The sequence below is a fragment of the Lepidochelys kempii genome, chromosome 2 (genome assembly GCF_965140285.1).
Source record: "Lepidochelys kempii isolate rLepKem1 chromosome 2, rLepKem1.hap1, whole genome shotgun sequence".
NCBI classification, from domain to species: domain Eukaryota; kingdom Metazoa; phylum Chordata; order Testudines; family Cheloniidae; genus Lepidochelys; species Lepidochelys kempii.
Window position 1 is genome coordinate 225,377,747 of NC_136381.1, and position 24,436 is coordinate 225,402,182.

At 39.1% G+C, this 24,436-nt stretch overlaps 2 protein-coding genes across 17 annotated transcripts in view; one reads left to right on the forward strand and one right to left on the reverse strand.

The window, feature by feature from the left end:
- Positions 1 to 12,308, forward strand: part of CYP51A1 (cytochrome P450 family 51 subfamily A member 1) — a 37,039-nt gene extending 24,731 nt beyond the window's left edge. The window contains exon 10 of the mRNA XM_073334003.2: positions 980 to 12,308. Within this exon, the coding sequence (XP_073190104.1) occupies positions 980 to 1,158 (179 nt within the window). The 3' untranslated portion in view covers positions 1,159 to 12,308. The remainder of the gene's footprint in view (positions 1 to 979) is intronic.
- Positions 2,756 to 24,436, reverse strand: part of AKAP9 (A-kinase anchoring protein 9) — a 209,556-nt gene continuing 187,875 nt past the window's right edge. For 11 of the 16 annotated variants that reach the window (XM_073333994.2, XM_073333991.2, XM_073333990.2 and 8 more), the window contains 17 exons: positions 24,336 to 24,399; positions 22,847 to 22,968; positions 21,793 to 21,984; positions 19,104 to 19,292; positions 18,804 to 18,951; positions 17,665 to 17,884; positions 16,862 to 17,012; positions 15,129 to 15,797; positions 14,089 to 14,303; positions 12,207 to 12,315; positions 10,946 to 11,131; positions 9,764 to 9,982; positions 9,134 to 9,366; positions 7,703 to 7,788; positions 5,273 to 5,396; positions 3,937 to 4,076; positions 2,756 to 3,273 (listed from right to left, as the gene is read on the reverse strand). In XM_073333994.2, coding sequence (XP_073190095.2) covers positions 3,230 to 3,273; positions 3,937 to 4,076; positions 5,273 to 5,396; positions 7,703 to 7,788; positions 9,134 to 9,366; positions 9,764 to 9,982; positions 10,946 to 11,131; positions 12,207 to 12,315; positions 14,089 to 14,303; positions 15,129 to 15,797; positions 16,862 to 17,012; positions 17,665 to 17,884; positions 18,804 to 18,951; positions 19,104 to 19,292; positions 21,793 to 21,984; positions 22,847 to 22,968; positions 24,336 to 24,399 — 3,111 coding nt within the window. In that variant the 3' untranslated portion in view covers positions 2,756 to 3,229. Of the gene's footprint in view, positions 3,274 to 3,936; positions 4,077 to 5,272; positions 5,397 to 7,702; positions 7,789 to 9,133; positions 9,367 to 9,763; positions 9,983 to 10,945; positions 11,132 to 12,206; positions 12,316 to 14,088; positions 14,304 to 15,128; positions 15,798 to 16,861; positions 17,013 to 17,664; positions 17,885 to 18,803; positions 18,952 to 19,103; positions 19,293 to 21,792; positions 21,985 to 22,846; positions 22,969 to 24,335; positions 24,400 to 24,436 lie in introns of those variants that run through there. The other 5 variants (XM_073333988.2, XM_073333999.2, XM_073333984.2 and 2 more) reach the window with 4 other exon arrangements.

Here is a 24,436-nt window from a genome sequence, read left to right on the forward strand (position 1 = left end):
GGGTTTCAGCCCTGGGTCTCAGCAAGTCTAATGCTGGCCAACGTGACCCCATTACAATTGGGTCGTAACCCACTTTGGGGTATTGACCCAGAGTTTGAGAACCAGTGCATTGATAAAATAGCAGCATCTTAGTAATTCAAACATCTGTTACCCAATGCCACCTTCACTTTTAAACTAAAGGGACTTAGTCGATTTTAAACTCTAGTCCATTGGAAGTATTTTTTGGTACAACACTTGCCACTGTGTGGTCTTACACCCACACTGTCCAAAGTTTTTTGAAAGTTTTTCTCTTGTTGCTTTGTAAAAGACCCTCTCAAATGAGAGACTGATCAGATGGGGAGAGAAAGTGAAACTGACTGTAAAAGTGCTGTTTAATGCATGAAGTAAAAAGTTTTGTCTTCTATTTCAATTAATGTAATTTTAGTTTTTGCATGTCTAAAGATTCCTTGCTTACTGCTCCAAGCATGTCTTTCAAGTTTGTTTACTTATTGTCAAGGGGAAAAAACTACACTAACATTCACTGTGCAGAGTTCAATTCTGATGGCAACAATAACTGCATCATTGTACATAACATTCAGAGGAAAGTTTTATGACTGATCTGGGAATAACTTTTCAATGTGTGTTCTCCCTTAATGCTGAATTAATGAAGATTTTTGCCAAGAAAATAAAGCAGATTCTGTTCTGTAGACAGTATGTGAGATTTGCTGCTGTGAAGATTGTTTTAATTTCAAATTCAACCCTATGTACTACTCCTATTAACCAGTAGTGGTATGGCTGTTAAAGATATACATATGTGCTTATTCCTACTGATGTCCATCAGTCTTAAGTATGTGCTTTGCTGAAGCAGTACCATAAACAGTTGTTTAAATACATTGAAAGAAAGCAGTGTACATTTTAAAGCTAATTGTTTAACTCTTTATTTTAGCTCACGATGCATTACAAAATGCATTAACTATTCTCCTCTTGGGTTTTCTTCTAGGCCGTCATCGTTGCATCGGAGAAAACTTTGCTTATGTTCAGATTAAGACTATTTGGTCTACTCTGCTTCGTTTATATGAATTTGATCTCATCAATGGATATTTTCCTACTGTAAACTATACAACTATGATTCACACACCTGATAACCCAGTTATCAGATACAAAAAGCGATCACACTAAGTTTTGGAGACAAAATTATTTCTCTATTTAAATAAATTGACACAATTAAATGGTTAATAGAAAAGCTGGTCCATTGGATGTGTAGTGTTATGAAAGTGAGGTTAATTTAGCTGTAAAATGTGAAATTGTTGTACGCTGCACAGTACTGTACATTCTAAATTACACAACTAGAAAAGAAAGTGTCTGGTTAACAATTTTAAGATGGATGCTCCATATCAGTATAGGTGAATCCAACTGGTCAGTCAAATTTTAGGACAGGTGAACATCTAATTTTTTTTTACAAGCTTAAATTTTAATAGGTGCTTTTAAAAAACCTATTTTCCTTGATTCAGCTACTTTAAGGGGCAAGACTATGCTCTCATGGACATCCATGGGAACTGATGTGTATTCTAATGTGAACAAGTTCACTTTGCAGATTTTCAGCCCTATCTATGTTTGGAGAAGTGAACACTTTTCATGAGAATGCTTGATAGTTCTTTATATAAAAATTGCCGTGGGTTTTAATTTAGAAAACTATAATATTTTCAAATGTGACAGGTGATTTAAGTGCTCATCTTGAGACAGTTTTTAAGGGTTGGGATTTTCAGAAAGTGCTGAACTGTAACTCTCTGAAAATTAGTTTCAAGTGTGACTAATTTTACATAATTTAAAATGAAAGTCTTGGTTTCAGTGCAAAGATTAGCAGTAGAACCTTACAAATCCAGAATTAATAGTTAAGAGTAAGCAGAGCAAGGCAGTTGTATCCCATGTATATCTGAGAAGTGTAGTTTCTTTAACTCTGTTCATTTTGTACTAAAGAAAGTGAATGAAAACTAGTGTGTACTACTGTATTAACTAGGAGTATATCCAGTGTTTAGAATGATGTAGAGGGAAGAATGGGCACTATAAAAATTTTTGTTTTAAGAAGTGCCTGCTGTTTGGGGGACAAAGTCCTATTAATAGCTAACCTTCTGCAACCCTTTACTATTAAATCTTGGCAACCACTGAAGCTGTTCACAAAGAGGCACAGTGAATTAATAAGGTTCCTCTCCCATAATTCACATGGGAATGGGTAACTTATTTCAGGACTGTTAAATGTTGTACTTGTGTAGTAGAAAATAGCTCTGATGTGACTTGCAGAAATTTTTCATTAAAATTTATAAACTTTGTGAAATAGTTTCCTGTGCTGAGAACACTGTTCATACTTTTAGAAAAATATAGAAAGCAAGCTCTTTTAATAAAGGAATGGATAAATGTGAACTTAAGCCAGCCTGATGCTAACACTAGTTAGTAACAAAACTTTGTTGCCACAAAGTGAAAATCTCTAACTACCACTTCTCCATTTTTAAAGACTAATACAAAAAAGCCCTTAGCTGGCAAGTTGTTGCCTTAGGAAACTCCCCTGGCAGAGTGGCTGAGTAAAATTAATTCCTAATCATTTTATTGTACTAGAACATCAGGCTGAGTCTGGACTTCTTCCCTAGGCAGTGCTCTGGTGCTTACCAGGAATCCTCTTGCCTATCCCTGAAGCTGAAACTAGCAAGAATCAGGGTTTAGTTACCTTTTAATAGTGTGCACAAGAAATGCTGCTGTACTTAAAATAACCTGAAACAACAAGTAAAAGGATGAAGTTATCTTTATTTCAGTACTTTGACAAAATACCCTTAAAATTCAAAACTTCTACCTTACAAAAATAGGTCTCTACTAGTGATATTCTGTCTGCACTGCCAGTAGCAAATATTAGGACAGAGTTGTGTAGTTTTGTCAAAGTGCAGTACACTTTCAGCTACACATTCAACAATCAAATACACAAGCATCATCTCCTGGCATCCCATTTGATAAATACACTTTTTATAACTTAATCATTTAAATTAGCATTCCACAAATATACATGTAATTTAATGATTTTTGAATGAACACGAAGTGCCTATATACATAAATTCCAGTCTGTGTGGATGTGCCAGCAAGAGAACTGTGTAATCATACAGCTGTGTTCAGGTTGGTCCCACAATATACACATTCTACAAAAGCACAGAGAGCACAAAGGTAGTTCATTCATTATCATTACCATGATGGAGATGTTGAAAGGATATTATCTTCTAACACCAGAGTGCAAATGAGTGTAGGAAGTAGAACCTGTAAGATTTAAAAAACAGTGTTAGTACTTGGTGAAATTAGATGTGTAGTCAGCATTAGTTATCTGACATTTCTGCAAGACTTCAGCTGACCTGTGCAGATTCTACTATAAAGTAAAAGATATACTTCAAGAACAAAACTACTTGTTTCTAAATTCTGTTTTGTTAAAGTGGTTTGACTCCTTATCAAACTAGACGTGGGTCAGTCTGAACCGTTCCAGTAAGAAATACTGGAGTTAAAAGTTCTAGCGGGAAGAGCCTTTTCAGAAAGTGTGATTAAACATGCTGCAGTGTATCATCCAGTACTTGTCAGCATGTGAATAGGACAACTGAGCCAAACAGCACAAAAAAATGATTAAACAGGAGGAATCTTGATACAAAAGAGTTTACCAAAACCACGCCCCTGTCTCTCTTAGATGTTCATTAAAACCTTGCTACAAATTTATTAGACAGCCCCAGCAAAAGCTTCAGTACATAACTGAATACAGTTTCATTCCTATATAGTTTCTGACCACTCTCATGGGTAGTGGGCTTTTTGTTCCTTGAGTTCAGCTGTGAGTTTTCCCCTTTAAGACTGAACCTGAGAAACCAGCATATACTTTCTAACTCAGAACAGGTATTCTGTGTCTTTGTACCAGGAAAAGGAAAGTTTGAGTATTTTTACCTGATTGTACGCTTCCAAGTCGCCTCTGTAGTGCCTCCAGTCGATTGATATAATCTGTTAAAGCTCTGTCAGGATCATAATTCTGCAGCTGAGAACATGCAAGGGAAGCTGGGCTTAAATCAACATGGATGCCCTGGAACCTAGCAGAAGAAAAACAATGAGCTGTAGGTTTCAAAAATTGAAGTTCCTGTACAAAAATCCTGTTTCCAAAAGAGAATGTAGCAGCAATCTTACGAATATTAAGTATACGTAAATGCTGCCTTTTAGAAAATGAGTGTTCTACTGAGGGTAGAACTCCCCAGTTTCTTGGACACATTGTCCTCCCCATCTGATTCTCCCCATGGTACATCTACACTGCAAAAAAGATCCATGACTGTGAGTCTCAGAGGCCAGTCTAGGGGCTCACAGTCTGGTGCTAAAAATAGCAGTGTCAATGGTTCTAGTTGCGCTCTGAAACCTGGCAAGGGGAGGTTTCAGAGGCCAAGCGGGAATGTCTGCATTACTCTTTAGTGTTGTACTGTGAGCTGGAGTCTGTGACTCAGATGTGCTGCTGGAGGGTTGTTGGGTTTTTTTCTTCAGTGTAGATGTACCCTCAGCTGCCTACCTTCCCTGCTATTCCCAAGATTTCTGTTGCATTTCTTTGAGGCAAAAATCACAAGTAAGTCTCCTACTGAGACTGCATAAAACATGCAGAAGTAGCAGTTTCAAGTACAGTTGTTTTAAAATTTCTTCTAAGAAAAAGCAGGATGTTTGAAGAATATCTATATATGGTTTTAGTTCTCCTCCATCGTTTCCAGCTGCACATTAAAAACCACTACAACTAGATTAAATACTTTTCCATGTAACCAACTACTGTAGTTGCCATAGGTTATGAGATTGCAAATGAGAGGGGAGACTGTACAGTAGTGGGAGAGAAAGTGTCCATGGCACTAGGTGAAAATACATCCCCCAGCTTGAGAACGACTGGAGCCTGATTTTTCAGAAGTGCTTGCCTCGGCGGTGAAATATTGGCTCCAGTGACTTCAACAGTGCTAGGATTTCATGGCGGTGTCCTAGTGGTGATGCTCTGAATGTCCATAGATAAGGGCTTGGCATGAGGCGCTAGAAGCATTTACATAATTTTGAAAACCCCATTTTCTGATTTATTAATACTGTTGATGGTTTCTGAAGAGCATTATGTTCCTCAGAAGGCAGGAGACTGCAAGGTTAGACCTTGAACAGAAAATATATAGCATATTACATAGCAAACTGTGAAATTTCCACACTCCTAAAGTGCATTAGTATTAATTGTAGAAATAAACTTTTCAGACAAAGAATAATTATTTAACAAACTTACCTGTGCTGAGAATTTATAGGAGATCTGAGAGACTCTAGTTCTGATCTAGATCTATCAGAAGAATGTCTTTGTTCTCCATAGAGCTCCAGACCACCAGCTAATGAATCAGGCCTTAGCTCGTGACCTAAAACAACAAACAAGTATTATCTATACAAAAAATATCAACTTGTGAAAATCAGACATTTTGCAGTTTGACAGATATCCCAGGTGCACTCTTTGTTTTACATGTGGTAAAGTAAGTTAAACTACAGCTAGTTAAGGAAGTGCAGCTATTACTGCCTACCAAGCTGACCAATACTGTTTACTTGTTCTCCTTCCTCTGGTTACAGCCATTTCTTGGGTTACACTTAGACTGTAAGCTATTTTGGAGCAGGGACTGTCTTTTAGTTCTGTGTTTGTACCGCATGTGGTACAATGTGGGCTTCAGCCATGACTGGGGATCGTAGCCACTGCAGCAAAATAGATAATTATTAATAAAAGCAACTGCCACTGTTTGATCACCTGTTTTGACACCTAATCTGAAATTAGGAAGGCCATAGAATAGATAAGAAATAAATTCACATATACTCACAAACTGCATGTCTTAGAAGTTTAAGACCAAGGAAGTCTCAAACAGCTGTAACTGCGCTTCCGTTTAGTAAGAGTAATTTTTGTAAAATGGAAATTTTATGTTCTACCATGAGCTTTCCCAGCATATAACTATGGGTTGCTTCCCCTCCTCTCATTCACGTACAGTAGTTACAACTTTTCAGGCTCTTGGTGCTTCCTGCTACCAAGATCCAGTCAAAACTTCCTTGCGGCGCACTCAAAAATAGCTATTTTAACTGTACACAGTAACTATGAATATTGGTGGAGCTTTACAACCAGGACTGGGAGCTCTGCAGAAAAACAGTTTTCAGGCAGAAAAGTTAGATTTCCTTTTCTACTCCATAGGCTGGAGCTACGGGATTCTGCCGAGCAGTACCCTAATTTGCATAAGGCTGGCACTGCACTGAGTAATTTAGAACTATAATTCTGATGTAGCACTATATTAACACCATAATACTTAGTGCACATGTAGTCTGCGCTCCCAGTCATTTTCCAGCAGACTTCCATTGCTAAAGCAGACTCACATTCAGCCCAGGAGGCTCTCTTGAACCTCAGGAAATAGAGAGGTTTCAGAGTAACAGCCGTGTTAGTCTGTATTCGCAAAAAGAAAAGGAGTACTTGTGGCACATTAGAGACTAACCAATTTATTTGAGCATGAACTTTCGTGAGCTACAGCTCACTTCATCGGATGCATACCGTGGAAACTGCAGCAGACTTTATATACACACAGAGACCATGAAACAATGCCTCCTCCCACCCCACTGTCCTGCTGGTAATAGCTTATCTAAAGTGATCATCAAGTTGGGCCATTTCCAGCACAAATCCAGGTTTTCTCACCCTCCACCCCCCCACACAAATTCACTCTCCTGCTGGTGATAGCCCATCCAAAGTGACCACTCTCTACACAATGTGCATGATAATCAAGGTGGGCCATTTCCTGCACAAATCCAGGTTAGAGACTACTTCATTCTTAAGATTTCTTGAGAGGAGACCATGGGTAAAATCCTGGCTCACCATAGGCAATGGCAAAACTCCCATTGACTTCAACAGATTCAGGATTTCACCCCATGTTTACATAGCCAGGTGTGAGTAAAAGGCTTTTTGACCTCCCTCAGGCAAATGGAATCAGATTTCCTGGATTTTAGGTACATCCAGGGTAGAGTTGGCGCTAGGCATAAGCGGACTAAATAATTGCTTATGGCCCTGATCAGCTAAAGGGGGCTCCCTATTCACTATGTGTTGGGGGAGAGGGGGAGGGCAAAATTTTCCTGCTGGGGCCCCCCGTGGGCTAGCACTACCTCTGATCCAGGGGCCATCAGAACTTTTTTGTCTGGGCTGGAGTTAAGACAAAAAGGGAGGAACTATTGCTCAATACCATGGTCAGCAATGTTGTCTCATCCGCCCTTTCCTCAGGCTGTGTGGTGGGCACTGTGAGATTCATGGTTCCTGCCTGTCCACGCCCTGAGAAGGATTTACTCAGTGAGCCACCCTTCGTAGAGCTGGGGGAAGGGTCTCTGATACCGGAGAACACTTCAGCGGACACAGAAAAATCTCACAGTTCACATGCTGCCCTTTGCTTAAGATGAAGCTGCTATGTTTTAAAAAAACTCCTGCAGACAGATTTGCATCTGATGAGAAGCAAGGTCCAAGAGAGTTCAGACTAGTGTCTATGCTGAGTGGAGTGGAGTGAACTGCTGAAGGGGTTGCCAGAAAGCTGAGAAACAGATAGGGGAAAGAGTAACCCATTGGTTCCAGACCATGGAGGTTGAACAAAAATGTTCACTCAGCACTAATATAATTCATGGATGATGTTTCTTCAGACATTGGCAGTCAGTGATTTACCTGTGTTCTGGCTAAAGCCATCCCTGTTGACGTTTATTAAATTAGAACCTGTAACTCGGTGCCACCGACGAACCAGGAACTTCATTCTGCATTTAAAATAAAAAGATACTTTAGAGTAAGCCAAATATTTCTTTATTTAAACAAACATATAATGTTCTAGGGTATATAATAATCCACACAGCAGCAAACTGAGTAAGGAGATAGATAAATTCTGTTTCTGTTTAATCCAAGTTCTTTAGGTTTTAAAAGTCTAAGAAAAAGACATGGGCCATATTCTACCTTCAGTTATACCTGTACAATTCTAGTGATGTCTGGGTGTTGAATGGGTCTGACTAAGGGCAGCATTTGTCCTAGATGTCTACAATACTTAGCATTAATATCTTAAAATATAAGACACAACAAATAACTGCAAAAAATTTCAGCCCCAATGCAGAAAAAAGGTCCATGATAGCAGTGGTATATTCTAAAGTAAAATCCTCAGTCACCAGGTCCCCCATCTTACAAACACTTTCACTCATACTTAACTTGAGGCATGTGAGTAATCTGAGTTCAGGGGACAGCTCATGTGCCTAAAGTTAAGCATGTATGTATTTTCAGGAGTGAGGCCTCAAAGGAATTTAAAAACCAGAGGTAGCCACAGTATTTACTGCTTATACACAATATTCTCTCTCCGTCATTCCAAAAAGCTTAATTATAACAACTTGATTTCTTAGATACAATTCCATTTTATGGATTACAATGCCTGCGTTTTAAGGGATTGTTTTTACTTTTAAAGAAAAAGTAGGTTACAGAAAAGAAACAATGATACATTTCTAAAATACACAGGCACTCTGGAGACGTCACCAGTAATTCATTAGTAATTTTTAAAGCTTGTTATCATAACCCATAAATTCTGACATCAGTGGATTACAACACAGAGCCAGGCTGCTTTGATTTACATTTGTGCAGTAGAATGTCTTAAACAGCTTGCTCTAGTCTTCTACATTACCAGTGCCCTGTGTAACTCTGCATTCTGTTTAAGATGCACTATTTTCATGGTTACCAAGACTTACAATTTAGAGTGTATCACAAAAAATGGTAAATTACACAAGATACTTAATTTGATAAAATATAAGGCCCTACGTGATTTGCCGGATGATTGTCAAATAATTGTGGCAGAGTTGTGGACAAGACATGGAAAATCGTGGAAAAGTACTAATGGACCTGTATTAACTGTGGTAATTTGGAATAGCTGGGCGCCCATGACTGACAGCGGGGGTGATTGTTAAAATGCAATATACATACACCTGAATTTAGTTTCAAAATTGCAGTGGAAGCCTAATATTGTGGGATCCGCAATTTTGCAATATCGCAAATTAAGTAGGGCCTTAATAAAATCTATGTTAAATGGCATGTTCACATTTGGTTAACCTGTAACTTCCTGTGATTTACCTTGAAATTGCAATGGACACTCTGACCACAGAGCGAAATCTGGTAAAACTCTTTGAACGATGTGTAATAATTTCCAGGTCAGTGTATGAAGGCTGTCCACCCATTCTCGCAATGAGGGCCAGGGTGGCTTCTTCACACTCTTGGAATCCACCTACTAAGAGCAGTAAGTATTTTTTCTGATATATGAGAGCTTTCCGAAAGCTCTCTGCTCTCAGGTATTTTCCATAAATTATCTAGATGACAGAAGAAACAAAGAAAGCATTCAGAGGACTGTTACAATTCCAAGATTTTTGACATCATTATCGTTGAAGTTCATCTGTGATTATTCACTTCCTGCCTGCACTAATGCTAACATTCTTTGAATACCAGTTCCATAATATAGGGATGTTTTGAGCTGCAAAAAAAGAAATGTAATTTATGGAAGAGGGGCATGAGTGTTTTTGTGTCTTTACCCCAGGGAAAGTTATAATGGAGTTCCAGGTCTTTAAGACCAAGCCTCTGAAAACTGAATCATACTGATGTCCCCAGTTAGTCTAAATGAGAATGATGGTGAATGCAATGGAAAACAGGCCCAGTTCTAAAAGACAGCCCACTGTGCTGAGAGAGCGCAGTTGGTGATGAGCTTCCTACCTTTAAAACAGCATTTTCAGAATTCGATCCCAATTCTCTCAGAAAAGCTTCACTCCTTAGTTCTGCTCTCAGTTTGGACAGCTCTGCATCAGCGTGTTTCAAAGACTTCTGTAGTGACAGCTTTTCTCTGTTCCAAATCTCTCTCTCAGAGGCAATGAGAGTATCGATATTAGCTCCATTGTCCAGTGAATGTCTAGAAGACTGCAGGGGGACCAAACCCTATTTTTAACAACGCATCTTCTTATCATTTATTCATTGATTCAGTAGTGTGCTCATCACATTACTGAGTGGGAAACCCAGGTCTGAGGTGAACCTTGGGCCCTCACACTTCAGGATAACAGGGGTTGGGAGCACTGTGAAATGATGCTATTAACTTCCACGGAAAAGTATACTCATTGCATCTGTCCCAAGAACCCAAACTAACAGCTCTCTTATAGTAGTTCTATAGTCTTAAAAACACCTTGAGTCTGTTAGTTCCTTGTGAGGAGGCACAAGATACTTGCAGGGAAAATGGCAGCCAACTAGGCAAAGGTGGATGAAAACACGAAGTGTCTGTCTATGGAAAAAGAGTTTGCCAAGGCACCCTGATTACAGACAGAGCGGGGGGGGGGAGGAGTAGAGAAGGAGGAGAAGAAAGGGTAGAAAAGTTAATCACCCTTCTTCCCTCCTCTTAGACTGCCAGCTCACTGAGTACTGAACAGAACTTGTGTAGATATATTTCATGTGAAAACAGGGTGATGCTTTCTAGTCTATACCAGGGTGGCCAACCTGTGGCTCTGGAGTCACATGTGGCTCTTCAGAGGTTAATATACGGCTCCTTACCTAGGCACGGATTCCGGGGCTGGAGCTATAGATGCTAACTTTCCAATTTTCTGGGGGGTGCTCACTGCTCAACCTCCTGCTCTGCCCCAAACCCCCTGCCCCTTCCCCTGAGGCTTGCATGCCCTCGCTCTTCCCCACAAGCACACGTGAAACAGCTGATTGCAGTGCGCAGGGGGATGGTGGAGTAGGCGCTGATTGGTGGGAGCTGCTGGCAGGCGGTGGGAGCTGGGGGGGCTGCTGACTTATTACTGTGGCTCTTGGCAATGTACATTAGTAAATTCTGGCTCCTTCTCAGGCTCAGGTTAGCCACCCCTGTTCTATACACATTTGTTTATGGCAATGCACAGAGAAGATACATACATAGTCCCCACAAAGTCCTCTCTGTCGGTATCGTCTGAGTTCCTCCTCCAGTTTCAAGGCAGCGTTCCTCAAATTGTTCTTTTCCTCACTCAGTCTGCTGACAAGCCCTGTCAGCTCTGCATTCTGTCTCAGCAGTTTTTCAGTTAGTGAGCTAGCAGGGGCCACAGGGGGCAACACTAACTTCAGCTAAAAAGGAAAAAACTTGCATGAGATCAGATTGATATGACTCCTACCCTAGATGACAAGTTTTGTGGATGATAACAGAGCTTTGTTACTTTATCTGAGAAATCTGAAAAGTGTAATGTTAATCTAAACAACAGGTGAGTTAAAACACAGGTACAAAGTATCAGAGTGGTAGCCGAGTTAGTCTGTATCCACAAAAACAATGAGGAGTCCAGTGGCACCCTAGAGACTAACAAATTTATTTGGGCATAAGCTTTCTAGGTAACTCCCTTCTCTTCATGTGCCAATACATATTTATGCCTGTATCTATAATTTTCACTCCATGCATCTGAAAAAGTGAGTTTTTTACCCACCAAAGCTTATGCCCAAATAAATCTGTTTGTCTTAACGAGGAGTCTGGTGGCATCTTAGTTTTTACACAGGTACAGTGACTTTTTATGGTATGTTAGAGCAGAACATTTCAACACAAACTAATCTATTATAATAATAATGTGCAATGTTTATTTTTATTATGTTCATATTTGTTTCTAAAAACCAAAAGAGCAGTTTTCAAGTTAGTGCTATCTTAGAACAAAACAAGGAAAGCTAATTCTGAGCTACTTTTAAAACAGATGCTTCACACTGATGTTGGCTTTAAGGCTGAGCTCAGCCAAGAACCAAACATTGCCCAAGTGTTATTCTTTGTGCCAGACTGCCTCATTAATGTTCTGAACATTCATAATTGCATGCAGATTTTCCTGTTGCATTTCTCTTGGTACAGACTACATAGTTTAAGTAAATGTCCCGTAACAACCTGATATACTAAATATTAAAAACACTGATTTTTCACATCTGGGAAATACTGAATAAAGTTTTTCCCACAGTCGGTTGCAGCTATATGAGTTACTTTTAGTAACTTTTTGTACTTTTCCTAAAGAAAATGCTAGGAAATGTGAAATATACGTCAATTTGTGATTCCTTCTCAAAGTTGACAGGTAAAAAGGAAAGGATTTACAGCACTCTTTGCCAATGTTAAATGAGCACAGACTACAGTTGACTTTTTACTGTATAAGTTTACCAAAAGTGATTATGTTCTCACCCCTTCTAGTTGGGACAATCCAGATAATGTTCCTAACAGTAAAAGAACATCTTCAATGTTACTTTGTACCCCAATAAAGTTGTCATCATCTGCTGTTTCAAACTGTAACCTGGAATGAAAATAGCGAATATTTATAGTGTATGCAGTGTAATGCAATGTAACTACAGTGAAGTATACAGTTCTATAAAGTACTAGATTTCTGAAGGAAGGCATAGGGAAAATGACTGAAATTTCAAAAGGAGACAATGCTATGATGAACCCAATTCTCACAAAGTAGAACTGTATTTTTCTGGTTATCGATTTTTTTTTTTTTTTTTTTAGCAAGCGCCTCTCATTTTTCTGTACACACTGTTAATAAATACAGACACTTTGAAAATCTGGCCATTTCTAAAGTAAAGACACTCACAGTCAAAAAGGGTTTAACAACATTCCAAAGTGCTCAGTTTCCCATTTAAGCACCTAAATTAAGCTGTCCAGAGTTTAAACAGCACTCAGCACTAAGCACCTACTGTTGTTTGGAAGGGGAGCTTTACAGTGCTGAGAACCTTTGGACTTTTGGACCCCAAGTCTCCCCAGAATTCTTAAACCTTTGTGACCAATTGTAATTGAGACATTTTCAGAAGTGCAGAATATGTTCCAAGAATTGCACTTCACACTAAGTTTTTCTGATATTACATCAGTGTAATAGCAGAATCAAAAACTGATTCACACTGGGCTTCCAGGCTGCAGGTGTCACAAATAAAGTCCCCTCTTAGCAAGATGGTTGCAAGTAAAAGAAGGTTCAGGAATGTCAATCTGAATGAGTATTTTGCAAAAAAAATTCACAATTTAGAGTCCCTGGTAATCCTTTTTGTTTCAGTATGTGACTGTTCAGCATTACTGAATACAATTACTCAATTCTTTTTAGGGGTTTTCTGTCTACATCAAGTTCGAGCCCTCCCTCCCACCTTGCACAAGAAGCCTCCTTTTTTGGTCTGAACTGATGAAGCATTACACTAAGTGTTAATATTTAGAACTGGATTCACTACTCTGAGATCCAGTTTTATGCTGGTGTAACTTGACTAAAGGATCACAACATAAAACTAGAATAGTGGTCTCCAACCTTTTTACACCCAAGATCACTTTTTGAATTTAAAGGCAACCCAGGATCTATCCCGCCCCTTCCCCAAAGCCCCACTCCATCCCTCCCTCTGTCATTCACTGTCGCCCACTCTCACTCACTTTCACCGGGCTGGGGTAGGACATTGGGGTTCGGGAGGGGGTGCAGGCTCTGGGCTGGGGCCGAGGGGTTTGCGATATAGGAGGGGGCTCTGGGCTGAGCCTGGGGCAAGGGAGTTGGGGAGAAGAAGGGGGTGAGGGGTGCAAGCTCTGGGAGGGAGTTTGGGGGCTCCAGACTGGGGCAGAGTGTTGGGGTGCAGTAGGGGTATAGGGTGCTGGCTCTGGGAGGGGGAATCAGGGCTGGGACTTGGGGTGCAGGAGGGGCTCAGAGCTGGGGGTTAAGGAGGAGGTTTGAGGTGCAGGAGGGGGCCTCAGGGCTGGTTTTGGGTGCTGGCTCTGGAAGGGGGCTCAGGGCTGGGGTGCAGGGGGGTTCAGGGTACAGGAAGGGGTTGGGGTGCTGGCTCTGGGAGGGAACTCAGGGCTGGGGGTTGGGATGTGGCCTCCTGCCAGGCAGCACTTACTTCCAGAGGCTCCCAGTTGGCAGCGTTGCCAGAGATTGTGATCGACTGGGAGATCCTCTAGGATCGACCAGTCGATTGCGAGCAACCAGTTGGTGACCACTGAACTAGAGTAACACAGGAATGGAAATTCTGATTCATGTGCCAAGATGCTACAGTTTGTTGGCTGCTACTAACAAAAACATGCAGCTGAAGATGCGTCTAACCTGCTGGCGGCTTTGTGTGCCAATTGTTTCAGCTTTGAAGATACATTTTGTAGCTTTTGTCTGATGTTCTCCAGAACTTTACTTCCTTCATTTAGATCAGCTTCTCCTTTCATTTCAGTCAGCACGGGGTAGGAAGAGTCATTCATTTCAGCTCCTTCCATTTTCTGCTGTAGAACCCAATTTCTTGTTCTCTCATTGGATGTATCCCAAGTAGTCTGCATATGTATGTATCAAAATGCAAATGGTACATATATTTCAGTTGAAAAACACTTAAAATGTAACCCATTTAGGTCAAACTACAGACAGTAAAGTGCATGTTGAGTCAAATTCTACACTGAATTATGCCCCGTGTAACCCTATTTACTTGAATGAGGTTATATGTGGTCTGAGTCAACACAGGGTTTTGTCCATTATTCCTCACCTTTAGCAAATGTGTGATATTTCCAACACACACTCCTAAACACAGGACAACATTTTGGTGTATGTGGGGTTACACACCCCTTCCAAATAGGCCCAGATATACCCTGAAAAAATGGCGTTCCTAGGTACTGTATTGTGCCTGAGACCAATCCTATGCACAATCACTTGGAGCATTCCTGAATAGGAATAATTTGTTCAAATGGCTGGGTGCTGGGACTACAGCTTGATCTGCTTGGCAATGGATATGTGTATGTAGACATACAGTCAGGCTTTGCTTATTTCTCCAGTTGCCACTCTCAGTTACCCCCCCCCCCCCCGTGATTTCAATTGCACAGGACATGTGGAATGGTGTCACTAGATCTTTCTGGAGTAGGCAGAATTGGAGTGGTCTAATGCTCCTGCCAATGATTTTGGCAGCCACGCTGTGCGTCACCACCCAGGATTTAGCCCAAAGCAAGGAGAATCTCCAAAAGACTGAATTAAAAGATAGGAAATGAATCTGATGAAAATTGCTCCTCAACTTTACTGCCCATCTATCTAACCAAACTAGAGATTTAAGAGCACAGTGACAGCTTTAGAATTCAGCTCAGTGTTACATATTTTTCTAAGCTCTACTGTACCTCATTGAGATTCTGGCATATTGCTCTTTCAGCTTCCTTTTTTTCCTCACTCTCTTGTTCTTTTTTCTGTAGCTCCTGTAGTATTTCCTGCAACTTCTTTACCTCATGCTCTAGTTTATGAACCTGTTGTCTCTTCTCTTCAAGCTGCCAGTGCAGATCTTCCACTTTGGACTCTAGTTCATGTACTTTCTTTTGTGCCAATATATTAGCATCCTGTTCTGTTTGCAGCGACTTCCTCTGAATCTGCCTCTCCTTTTCCATCTGTTGCCTCATTTGTACAGAGTCAAGTTTATACCTCTCCATCTCACTGACTATCTCCACTATACGGTCATGTTTTTCATCCATTTGTTTTTGTAAATCTTTAAGTAACTCTTCAGTTGGTTTGGGTGTTCCATCCTGCCCCTTATCTTCAACGCTCTGAAGCTGAGCACACAGTTCTTTCTCCCTTTCTAGGGCACTGCTCATTTCGAGAGCTCGGACTTTCTCTGATTCAAGGAGCACCTGAAGCTCAGAGTTACGACCTCGTTCATGTGACAGCTGGGCTGCATTCAGAACTTCCTGGGATTCAATTTTCTGTTGCAGATCACTGGACAGCTGTTTCTCTTGTTCCAAAAGTTTATTTAATTGTAAATTCTTTTGTTTTTGATCCTCAAGAGAAATTTTCAAATCCTTCAAGAAGAAAATAAAAGATAGTGACTGGTTATATTAATTTAAAATATGCCCTTTTGCTGAAAATGTAAAGTATTTAAATCTAGACAATTTGCTTTAATGCCACGAATCTGATTTTGTTTTTAAATGTGTATGACAATGTAATGAATTATACATTTGTAACCAATTTAAGAATAAGAATACTTACAATATACTATAGCTTTCGTAATATTACCCTAACCTTTAATGTGAAAGCCCGGCTATTTATAGCTAGTTGTTTTTACTTCCTAAATGGTGAAGGCAGATTTTCAAAGTCAAGTATGCACAGCTGTCTACTTCTCCCAGCAGGATGAGGGCCATAGGGATAATTAATATATTTTATTTAGCCACATTTCTTTAGGATTTACAGTATTTTAATTTCACATCTCTAAGATTTTTCTACTGGCTTTGTAAACATTAAGAAAGTGGTTCTTGTTTTGTCCTGATAATTTGATTAAAAAACAAATATTAAATAGAGAGCCAAATTCTGCCATACCCAGTGCCTTGAGAGGTAGCATGGATGCTGGGAAATGCATCCTCTGCCACAGGAGTCCTGCCATCCAGGATAGGATTCCATACGGTGGGTCCTGGTACACAATGCTTAAAAAAGGACCAGCAATGTGCACTTCTGTATAGTGCTGTGTACATTCTAGCCAGATGTGAGGGCTGTGTCTGCTGCCTTGTCAGCCAATAGATCCCTGAAGATGTGATATATGCGGGCTGACCCCTTTCCTACTCATATCTGAAACACCACTGGTGTGATAGAAAGCCAGCTGAAATTCATATGAAGACTCCCATTGATTTCAAGGGGCTTTGGATCAGTTTTGGATCAGGCCCTTTCTGCCCCACTGCTTGTATGGGAGTGATTCTGTACACCCTTTTCCAACTCCAGTGAATATACTGCAGCAGCAGAGGGGAAAATCTAGCCCATAGATTGCACAGTACGTTAAACAAAAGGTAAACTGGGATGAAATGTTAAGAGAAAATCTGGAAGTATCTGTATATTTTTTAATGCTGAGGATAATTTGAGAGCAAAGATAGGGTACCTCAAGCTCTTCTCTTCCTCTTTCTTCATCGCGTTCCATTTTAGCTTTTTCCTTTTCCAAAGCCCATTGAAGCTCTCTTGATTTTTTCTGTTCATTTGCCATTGTATCCTTTAACATATCAAGCTCAGCTGCTTTTTCTTTAACCTCAGTCCTAACAAAGATACACAGGCTACCTTTAGGATTATTGTTTTTGTCAAAAAGCCACAAACTACATGGGGGAAAAAAGCATTTAACATTAACACAAATACAGAACTGCTTTTTAAATCAGTATGTAGGAGGTATAGTTGCAAAGTCAGTAAAGATAATCTGTGAAAATTATTTCCTTAGCATGATTTTCCTACGCTGGTCACCTCCGCTGTTGACCCCAAAGCAAGAGTAATTAATTCACATAAGCTACATGGAACTGCACATAAAACTTATCACAAACTACCTGTAACTTTCTCACACCATGTCAGTCTCAGCATAAACTGTTTTTTTCTTGCTATTGTGTTAATAAAATATTTACAATTTTATATATAATGGTCTAAAGTAAGTACAGAAATCTCAAAATATCTGTCCGTGGGTTGTGAAAGTATTTCAGAGTAAGCAATAAGTAAAACTAAGAAAAATGAAGCTTTCCTTGTTTCCATGGGTTTACATTTCAATTGGGATAATGGGCTACTTTTCCTTAGCAATGTTTTATAGAAATTTCTAACTCAGATGGTAACAATTTTCTTAATAAAATTAATATGGTAGTAAAAAGCAATACAAGAATGAACATCTAAAATGCCAATGTAGGAAGGGTTAGCCACTGAAAGCCACACCTGATGGTTTCCAAGTCTTTGAAGTGCTTGTGCTGGGCCTTAAGGGTTGTTTCAAGTTCTAGTTTAGCTTGGGCAAGTTCATTCTTCACTTCTGAAACCATCATTCTCTCAGAATTCAGCTGTTCTTGAAGTTCAGCCGCTCTGTCCCTCACACTATGGAGCTCCACTTGCATCTCCAGTATCTGAGACTGCTTCTGCTGCATGTTGTACTCCAGCATTTCTAGAGATAACATCGTTAATATGGAACTTACCCAGGTAGCATTCTACAAACAATGTTACTCATTTGGGATGAAATTTGCCCCTGTGCATAGGACCATCACAATTACTCACAATTGCTCCACATAAGCTTTCAAAATGGTGTCTAGGCCCTGTGCCAGACCTGTGTACAGGGGTGAATTTTACCCTTTGTGAGGATCAGTTAAAACATAAATATTTGTTTAGCAGGACTGGAATGCACAATTATTTCAATTTCTTGTACCCAACCTTTGACTCCCACATGCCTTTAAGCAAGCTCTGAGCAGGATCCAGATACTGTCTTTGAAAAGGGGCATGCTAAAATGACTGTAGTCCATTAACATTTTTAGAATGATAGTTTGATAAAAATATACATTCTATAGATTTGGAAATGTATAAAAAGACTCATACATTTTGATATTGCAAAATATATTCATATGTAGAAAACAGATTTGTGACAAAGCACAGACAGGTTATAGTAAGTACACATCTCGTCTCGCAACATTTTTCTCTGTCAGGTCTATACGTGACTTAATCTTAATCACTGTCAATAACTACTCATTTTAAAGAGATACTCTCAAGGCTGTTAGATCTAAAAATTGAAGTACAGGCTCAGAAAAAATCCGGAAGGTGCAAACTTCAGTAAGGGTCCACTTTCAAAATCACTCAGCATCTCTTTAAATTAGGTAACAGTGGTAAGAGTTTGTAAACAGAAGATTATTTTAATTTTCAAAAGGCAGATTGGTCAAATAAGAGTGAAAATTTTGAATCCTCAAAATGACAGGCACAGAATGAAAGGCACAATCTGAGGAAATATACCTACACTTATCTGTAAGCATATTTTTAAAAGCGTGTATGAACACACATGCACCGCTATACATATATAGTATTACCACATAAAGCACCTTGACTTTTTGGATCAATCTCTTGTTCTCTCTTTGGATTAACTTTTCTATTGTTCATCTGAGTGCGCAGTACTTGAATTTCCATTAGCAAACTTCTTCTGTCTGCATTCTGAATGAAGTCCATTGCCATTCTCTGGCTAATAACCTGCTTGTGTTACAAATTTAAAAGTAAAACTCCAGAAAGTAATTAATGCAACACTTAATAAAGGAAACAGTTGCTTTGTAATGCTTTCCCACTGCATTTATACATCAGAGATTAAAACTGAACATGCTTTGAACAGAAGTAGTGTTCTGCATCACCTGTTCTTGAAGTCTGTGCTCTAACTGGTTCATCAATACAATTGCATCCTTGGTACCCAGTTCTGAAAGTTCTGTTTGAGATGCTGCTAGAAGAACATCCTGTTCTCTCAGAAAGACTTGCTGAATAGCATGCAGAAGTTCACCTCGCCAGTCTGGAACACTTTCAGGAGGTTGACAGTTTGCACAAATCTACAGCGGGATAAAAGTGACAGATCAATCAGTATTTAACAGAATTGCAAGTATACGGATTATGTTAAATTATAATTTTGTGTGTGCAGAGTCAGTGGAAGACTAAACTTCTTTCATTCAACAGATATACAGATACAGTTTGTGTCTGTGCACATACAGATTTGTGTGTATATAAGTACTTACTGTATACATGCAATTATTCTCTCTGTATGCATAAATACTCCTTACTGCATGCAAACTGACATTTGCATTTTTCACAGGGCAACTTAGATCCCTACATTTGAAAATTTGGCCCCATGTAGCAAGATTCTGTTTTATATTGTATCAGAGTCTCCTTTTAGTGGTATAGCTTTTAAGTTGGAACTCTATGCACTGACTATTACAGCACTAAGTGGTACTGTACCACACCATTGAGTGTATACTGTACTAATGGTTTTTATGGAGCAGAGTTAATCTTGGTTACATTTTGTAGTGACACTGCCAGATTCTTTGACTAATATTCCTTTCCCTTTGAGCCCTATAGGCAGTGCAACAGGAAAGGAAACTGTCCACATATCTGAAGCAGGGAATATACTTTGTGTAAGGCTCCTCAGAAGGCACAGAGCTAGTGTACCTGGCTCCTTAGCCAATTCCCTGCAGCCCTAAACATAGAAGATGTGTTGGGGATGCACTCCAACTAGCCCCACAGCTGGTAAACAATCCCTTGCAGACCACTGACACCTGGGGTGGAGAAGAGCAGAGAATCAAGGAACTGACACCTGGGGTAGAGAAGAGCAGAGAATCAGAGCCTCAGCTGCAGCAGATAGACTACTCTGTTACTTACTATGGGCCTGATTCTGCCACCCTTACTCACATTGGTAGTATCTCACGCGATGTCTAGTCCCATTGAAATCACTGAGCAAGGCACTATTCATGGTAAGTAAGGGTGGCAGAATTCATGCATTGATTTTTTTAATTTGATTTCAGTTTATAAAAATGCATCTATTCATTGCTCTGAGAGCATGTGCAAATAGGACTCAATGAATTGTCTCACATAACATCTTTCATAGCAATCTTACTTCTAGAAGTGTTCATAAAGGCTGACTTACTATTCTGTACCTGAGTTCCCAGGGATTTTGTATTGTTAAAAGGTGAATTTCACTAATGATTTTTTTTTAGTTCTTTTTTTTAAAAAAATCTCACAGGACTATATTTTTTTAATTTTACAGTATGTAGTGTGATGTATATTAGACTCTGATAAACAACACAATATCTTTGTTACAAAATATAAGTCAGGCACAGATGGAGAAGGGTACTTTGAAATATTTGTAAAAGGTTTATACCCTTCCTCTTAAGGCCAATTTTCCAAATATAGGCATCTAGATTGTGGCACAAACAAGCATTATAAATCACTAAAACATGAAATAAAATGAATGAAAGAACAAAATAAAGTCCATCTTATAAAGATAAATATTTTTTTCCTGTCAGTATAACTAAATATGGGAACACTCCAACATTTAAAACAAACATCTCCAATAACCGGCACAACGAGAGAAAAAAACATTGGGCAAAATTGTAATGCAGAGGCAACATGAACATCTGATTGGAAGAACAGCTGTAAGGTTCAAGTGCATTACATTAAAAATTACCAAATTCCCAAGTTCTCTTAGTAGAAAGAAACTATTGATTATATCTGGCCCAATTCTTTTAGGTGTTGAGTACCTTCACCTCCCATTGATCTGAATGGCATTGTCTAGAATTGGATTTTAAAAGTGTGTTATTAGATTGTGTTATTAGATCTATCCAAATAAGACCTTCTAAAACTCTAGTCAAAATAAAGTAAATTGTACTGTAGCATATCCTGAACTGGTTGAGTTAAAACCTAGGCTCCTCTCTAGGCTTTAACTCAATCAGTTTAGCACATGCTAAAACGGTGGTTCTCTGGGGTTACGCAGAGGTCTTCCAGAGGTACATCAACTCATCTAGATATTTGCCTAGTTTTACAACAGGCTACATAAAAAGCACTACCAAAGTTAGCACAAACTAAAATTTCATACAGACAATGACTTGTTTATATTGCTCTATATACTATACACTGAAATATAAGTAAAATATTTATATTCCAATCAATTTATTTTATAAAGTTATGGCAAAAATGAGAAAGTAAGCAATTTTTCAGTAATAGTGTACTGTGACACATTTGTATTTTTATGTCTGATTTTGTAAACAAGTAGTTTTTAAGTGAAGTGAAACTTGGGGGTACACAAGACAAATCAGACTCCAGAAATGGATACAGTAGTCTGGAAGGTAGAGACCACTGTGTTAAAGTTTAAATTTCTGGAAATTTGCTGAAAATTCTGAAAAATTCAGTTTTGGTTTGACCCAAACCAAATTCTCCCCTGCCCCCCACCTTTCACGATTGCCAGTGAACCAAAAATCAGTTATTCACACACCTCTAGTTTCAAATGCTGCTGTATAAATTATTTTGATCTAAGTAGAGTTTTTATAATATTGTTTGTACCTCAGTTTCCCTATGCAGTTGCATTTGTGTAATTAAATCCTTCAAAGATGAAACAGTGCTCAGAAAAGTTTTCCTTTCCTCAAGCCATGATTCTGGCCCTTGTTTAAGAGAAGGTATATCTCTTTCACCGTCAGGAAATTCAGTGAGAGACAGCACCTGTACGCCTTCATGATGCACTGCTCTTAGCAAACCCTATAACAATAATGTAAGAAAAAAATTATAATACTGACAGCCATAATAGTGATCTTGGCAAATGCAGACTAGAATTTGGCATCAGAACGAACCAGAAAAGGGAGGCTGGTTATGCAAGGAAAAGCACTATCTATTTACAAGTAGTGGGGCGGGGGTAGGGATAGCTCAGTGGTTTGAGCATTGGCCTGCTAAACCCAGGGTTGTGAGCTCAATCCTTGAGGGGGCCATTTGGGATCGGGGGGCAAAAATTGGGGATTGGTCCTGCTTTGAGCAGGGGGTTGGACTAGATGACCTCCTGAGGTCTCTTCCAACCCTGATATTCTATGATTCTATGGTGAATATGATTAATGTTGAGACTAGAAATATAGAAAGTGCCTGATTATTTAATAGGGTTTTAGAAATATATATATTGCCCACCCCAGAAACAAATACTGCTGTAGTCCCTGAAGTTCATTACAAAAAATCTATTACATCAATACTACAGATTTAAACTGAGTTCTCTATAGAAACTTATTTTTAGAAATTAAGTCCTGGAAAGTTTCCATTCAAATTTTGTATTATGCTTTTGAAACTCGCATATGGGCTAGAGTTAGCACACAAGATTGGTGGCAGGAGACACATTCTTCTTTATAATTGTTAGAAATGAAAATAGCATATTATTATTTGTTATAATTATTTATACAGTTCTGGCTTTGCTGGTAGCCAACATATTATATAGTGGTGATATTTCAAAAATACAATTAAATAAATTTTAAGATATCTACTATATACAGGGCTCTTCTTCCCAAAAAAAGAAGATCTACATTAAGGAGCTTTAAAATGATCTTGTTTTCAAGTAAAAATTACATCAGCTCTCATGTACCTTTATTTTCTTTGGAAGCAGATCTGTTGAAGTTTCATCTTCTTCGCCTATTCCTTCTGATACTATGTCAGATCCCTGGCTCTGGGCAAGATAAATTCCTTGACTCCAGTCTGAACTAGAGTCTAAAATAAAAGGGAAAAACAATAAAGTTGAATTGCTGGAAAATCTTTAAATAACAGATAACAAAAAAGGACTTCTGTTTCTTGGTTGTTAGGACAAGTGGTTTCATAACATCTAATTTTTTTGTTTTGTCTTCTAAGACTGGCTTACACTTTCCTTCTTTGCTTTCAAAACACAGCAGCAAGAAAATCATTTAAAATTCTTGGAGACGGAATCAAGACATTTATCTGAACACTACATAAGCCTTTTGCCAACTGACTCTTCGCAGTATCTGTAGTCTCTGCCTCCAGTTGAATCTACTTCCTATTTACTACTGTAGGACAGAATGTTTTAATTTTTGTGGTAAAAATTTGATGCGTCTGACTCACTCCTGTTGGTGCACACATTCAGATCACACCTGTCTGCAGCCAGGGAAAGAGGTGCATGTGAGGAAGTATTCCCCAGGGGAAGGAGACAGTAATACTGCCACCCTGAGAGATTTTGCCAGGGACCCACAGCTTTAAATTCCATTCAGGGCTGAGGAGACTGCCTGGAGAGATGCTGAAATCAGTATGAAGAAAGGATGGAGGGACTATGCCCAGAGAGAAGGAACCAGCTTCCAATTTCTTTCCTCAAGGCAGCTCCGTACCCACTCTGTCACACATACATTTCTGTTCTATAGTAATTAAGATTCACATAGAGATATAATGCTCTTTGCCTTTCCCAGATGTGCCAGCATTTGATTACTACAGGATTTTGTTTTGATTTTCACTGCTGCTCCTGTTGTAATTCCTTTTGTTATTGCAGGTTGCTTTTTGTTTTGCTTCTTGGGTTACAGGTCTCAATGCAAGGAGTTCCTTTACCACAGAAGCCTATCAGGCAAAGAGGGGATGGAGATCAAGGTCCCGCTTACAAGTTGGGTTTGAATTCGATCAAGTTTTCATTACAAACACTTGATGTTCCTACGGGAAGATCATGGGTAAAGAAGAATAAGGGGAAGATCCCACCTTCATAGGAGGCAAAAACTAAGGAATTTTGGGAAGGGACACTTGCTGATAGTATTGTGTGTTGCTTATGCCGTGCTTTTTCTGAACTTTAATTTTTTTGCTGTGCTGCTGCTGCATGCTGGAAGTAGAGAAGAAAAGCATCAAGTAAGTACCTGTTGCGTCTTTAATAAAATCCTGACTTTGGTCCAAGGTCACTGTAGGAAAGTCATAATTAATAAGAGGGAATGCCTGCAAGATTGATATTTTACTTTGTCAGGTGACAACTTCCATTGTGCTAGGATTACAGTAATGCACAGCTACTTTTGTTTTCTATTAGACAAACATAATTTAATTTATAATACTATTATGGGAAATATGAAGGCTATAAAACAATTATCTCTCACCACTAGAACATCCATCTCTGGCCATATAAGATGCAGTGTGCGGTAACCCAGAAATTGGGACTGCCTATATTTGGAAAAGAAAACATTTAAAACTTTGCAAA